Source organism: Myotis brandtii, unplaced genomic scaffold, assembly GCF_000412655.1.
Source record: "Myotis brandtii unplaced genomic scaffold, ASM41265v1 scaffold225, whole genome shotgun sequence".
Classification (NCBI taxonomy): Eukaryota; Metazoa; Chordata; class Mammalia; order Chiroptera; family Vespertilionidae; genus Myotis; species Myotis brandtii.
In genome coordinates, this window is record NW_005358435.1 from 2384088 (window position 1) to 2384921 (window position 834).

Below are 834 nucleotides of genomic sequence, written 5' to 3' on the forward strand. Positions count from 1 at the left end.
GGCCTTCGGCGGCAGGGGCGACACCGGAACCCGCGGCGCTGGCTCGTCCTCCGCCAAAAGAGCCGCCGCCAGTCTCTGCTTCAGGGAACTCAGCTCCTCCTCACGCCGGGCAACTTCAGCCTGCAAGGCAAGAACCTCCTCCCCGGCAGCCATGGCAGCTGTTTCCGGAAGTTATCTTGAAGGCATTTCCGTTTCCGGCTTGTCGTCTCCTAGAGACCGGAATAAACTAAAAAACTTTACGGGACTTTGGAAGAGGTGATAAATAGGTATGTATTTTCTGAAACAACCTTCAGATTCCGTTTTAAAGATTCATCAGCTCTGACTCTTTAGGAGACTAGCACTCAACCACACAGCCCCCCCCCCGCCTCTGCCCGCATTTGGCGCGGTCCGACTCGGCCGTGCCCACGCCGCGCTTACGTCATTCCGCTTCCGGCGTCTCGCGGAGTTCCGCCATCTTGAGCGAATCGTACCCCTCCGAGGTCTCGTCGGGAGCCGGCGGGGCGCGCCCCGGGACGGGACAAGTACTCGGTGCTGTTGCCCACCTACAACGAGCGCGAAGAACCTGCCCTCATCGTGTGGCTGCTGGTGAAAAGCTTCTCCGAGAGGTAGCGTGCGCGGCCCTGTCCCGGAGGAGATGAGCTGGCTCCCCTGGCTGGTGGCCGGCAGTTGGCTGCGCGAGGCGGCCCTGCTCTCTGCGGCTGGGGAGGGAAGTGTCGGGGAGGAGGCCACCCTGCGAGGGATGCAGAGGCGGAGACCTCTGGGGATCTGTCCCTGTTTCGGGTTCTCCTTCCTGCCCTTGGGTTTTGTGAGACACTCCTTTATCTCTACTGTTTA

The 834-nt window shown here is 61.0% G+C and overlaps 1 protein-coding gene and 1 long non-coding RNA gene across 3 annotated transcripts in view; one reads left to right on the plus strand and one right to left on the minus strand.

Moving 5' to 3' along the window:
* MOCS3 (molybdenum cofactor synthesis 3) overlaps positions 1–186 on the minus strand; it is a 21712-nt gene extending 21526 nt beyond the window's left edge. The window contains exon 1 of the mRNA XM_005866187.2: positions 2–186. Within this exon, the coding sequence (XP_005866249.1) occupies positions 2–153 (152 nt within the window). The 5' untranslated portion in view covers positions 154–186. The remainder of the gene's footprint in view (position 1) is intronic.
* A 239-nt stretch (positions 187–425) lies between these two features.
* Positions 426–834, plus strand: part of LOC106726093 — a 13655-nt gene continuing 13246 nt past the window's right edge. Inside the window, exon 1 of one of the 2 annotated variants that reach the window (XR_001362102.1) lies at positions 426–605. This is a non-coding gene — a long non-coding RNA (uncharacterized LOC106726093). The remainder of the gene's footprint in view (positions 606–834) is intronic. The other variant, XR_001362103.1, reaches the window with a different exon arrangement.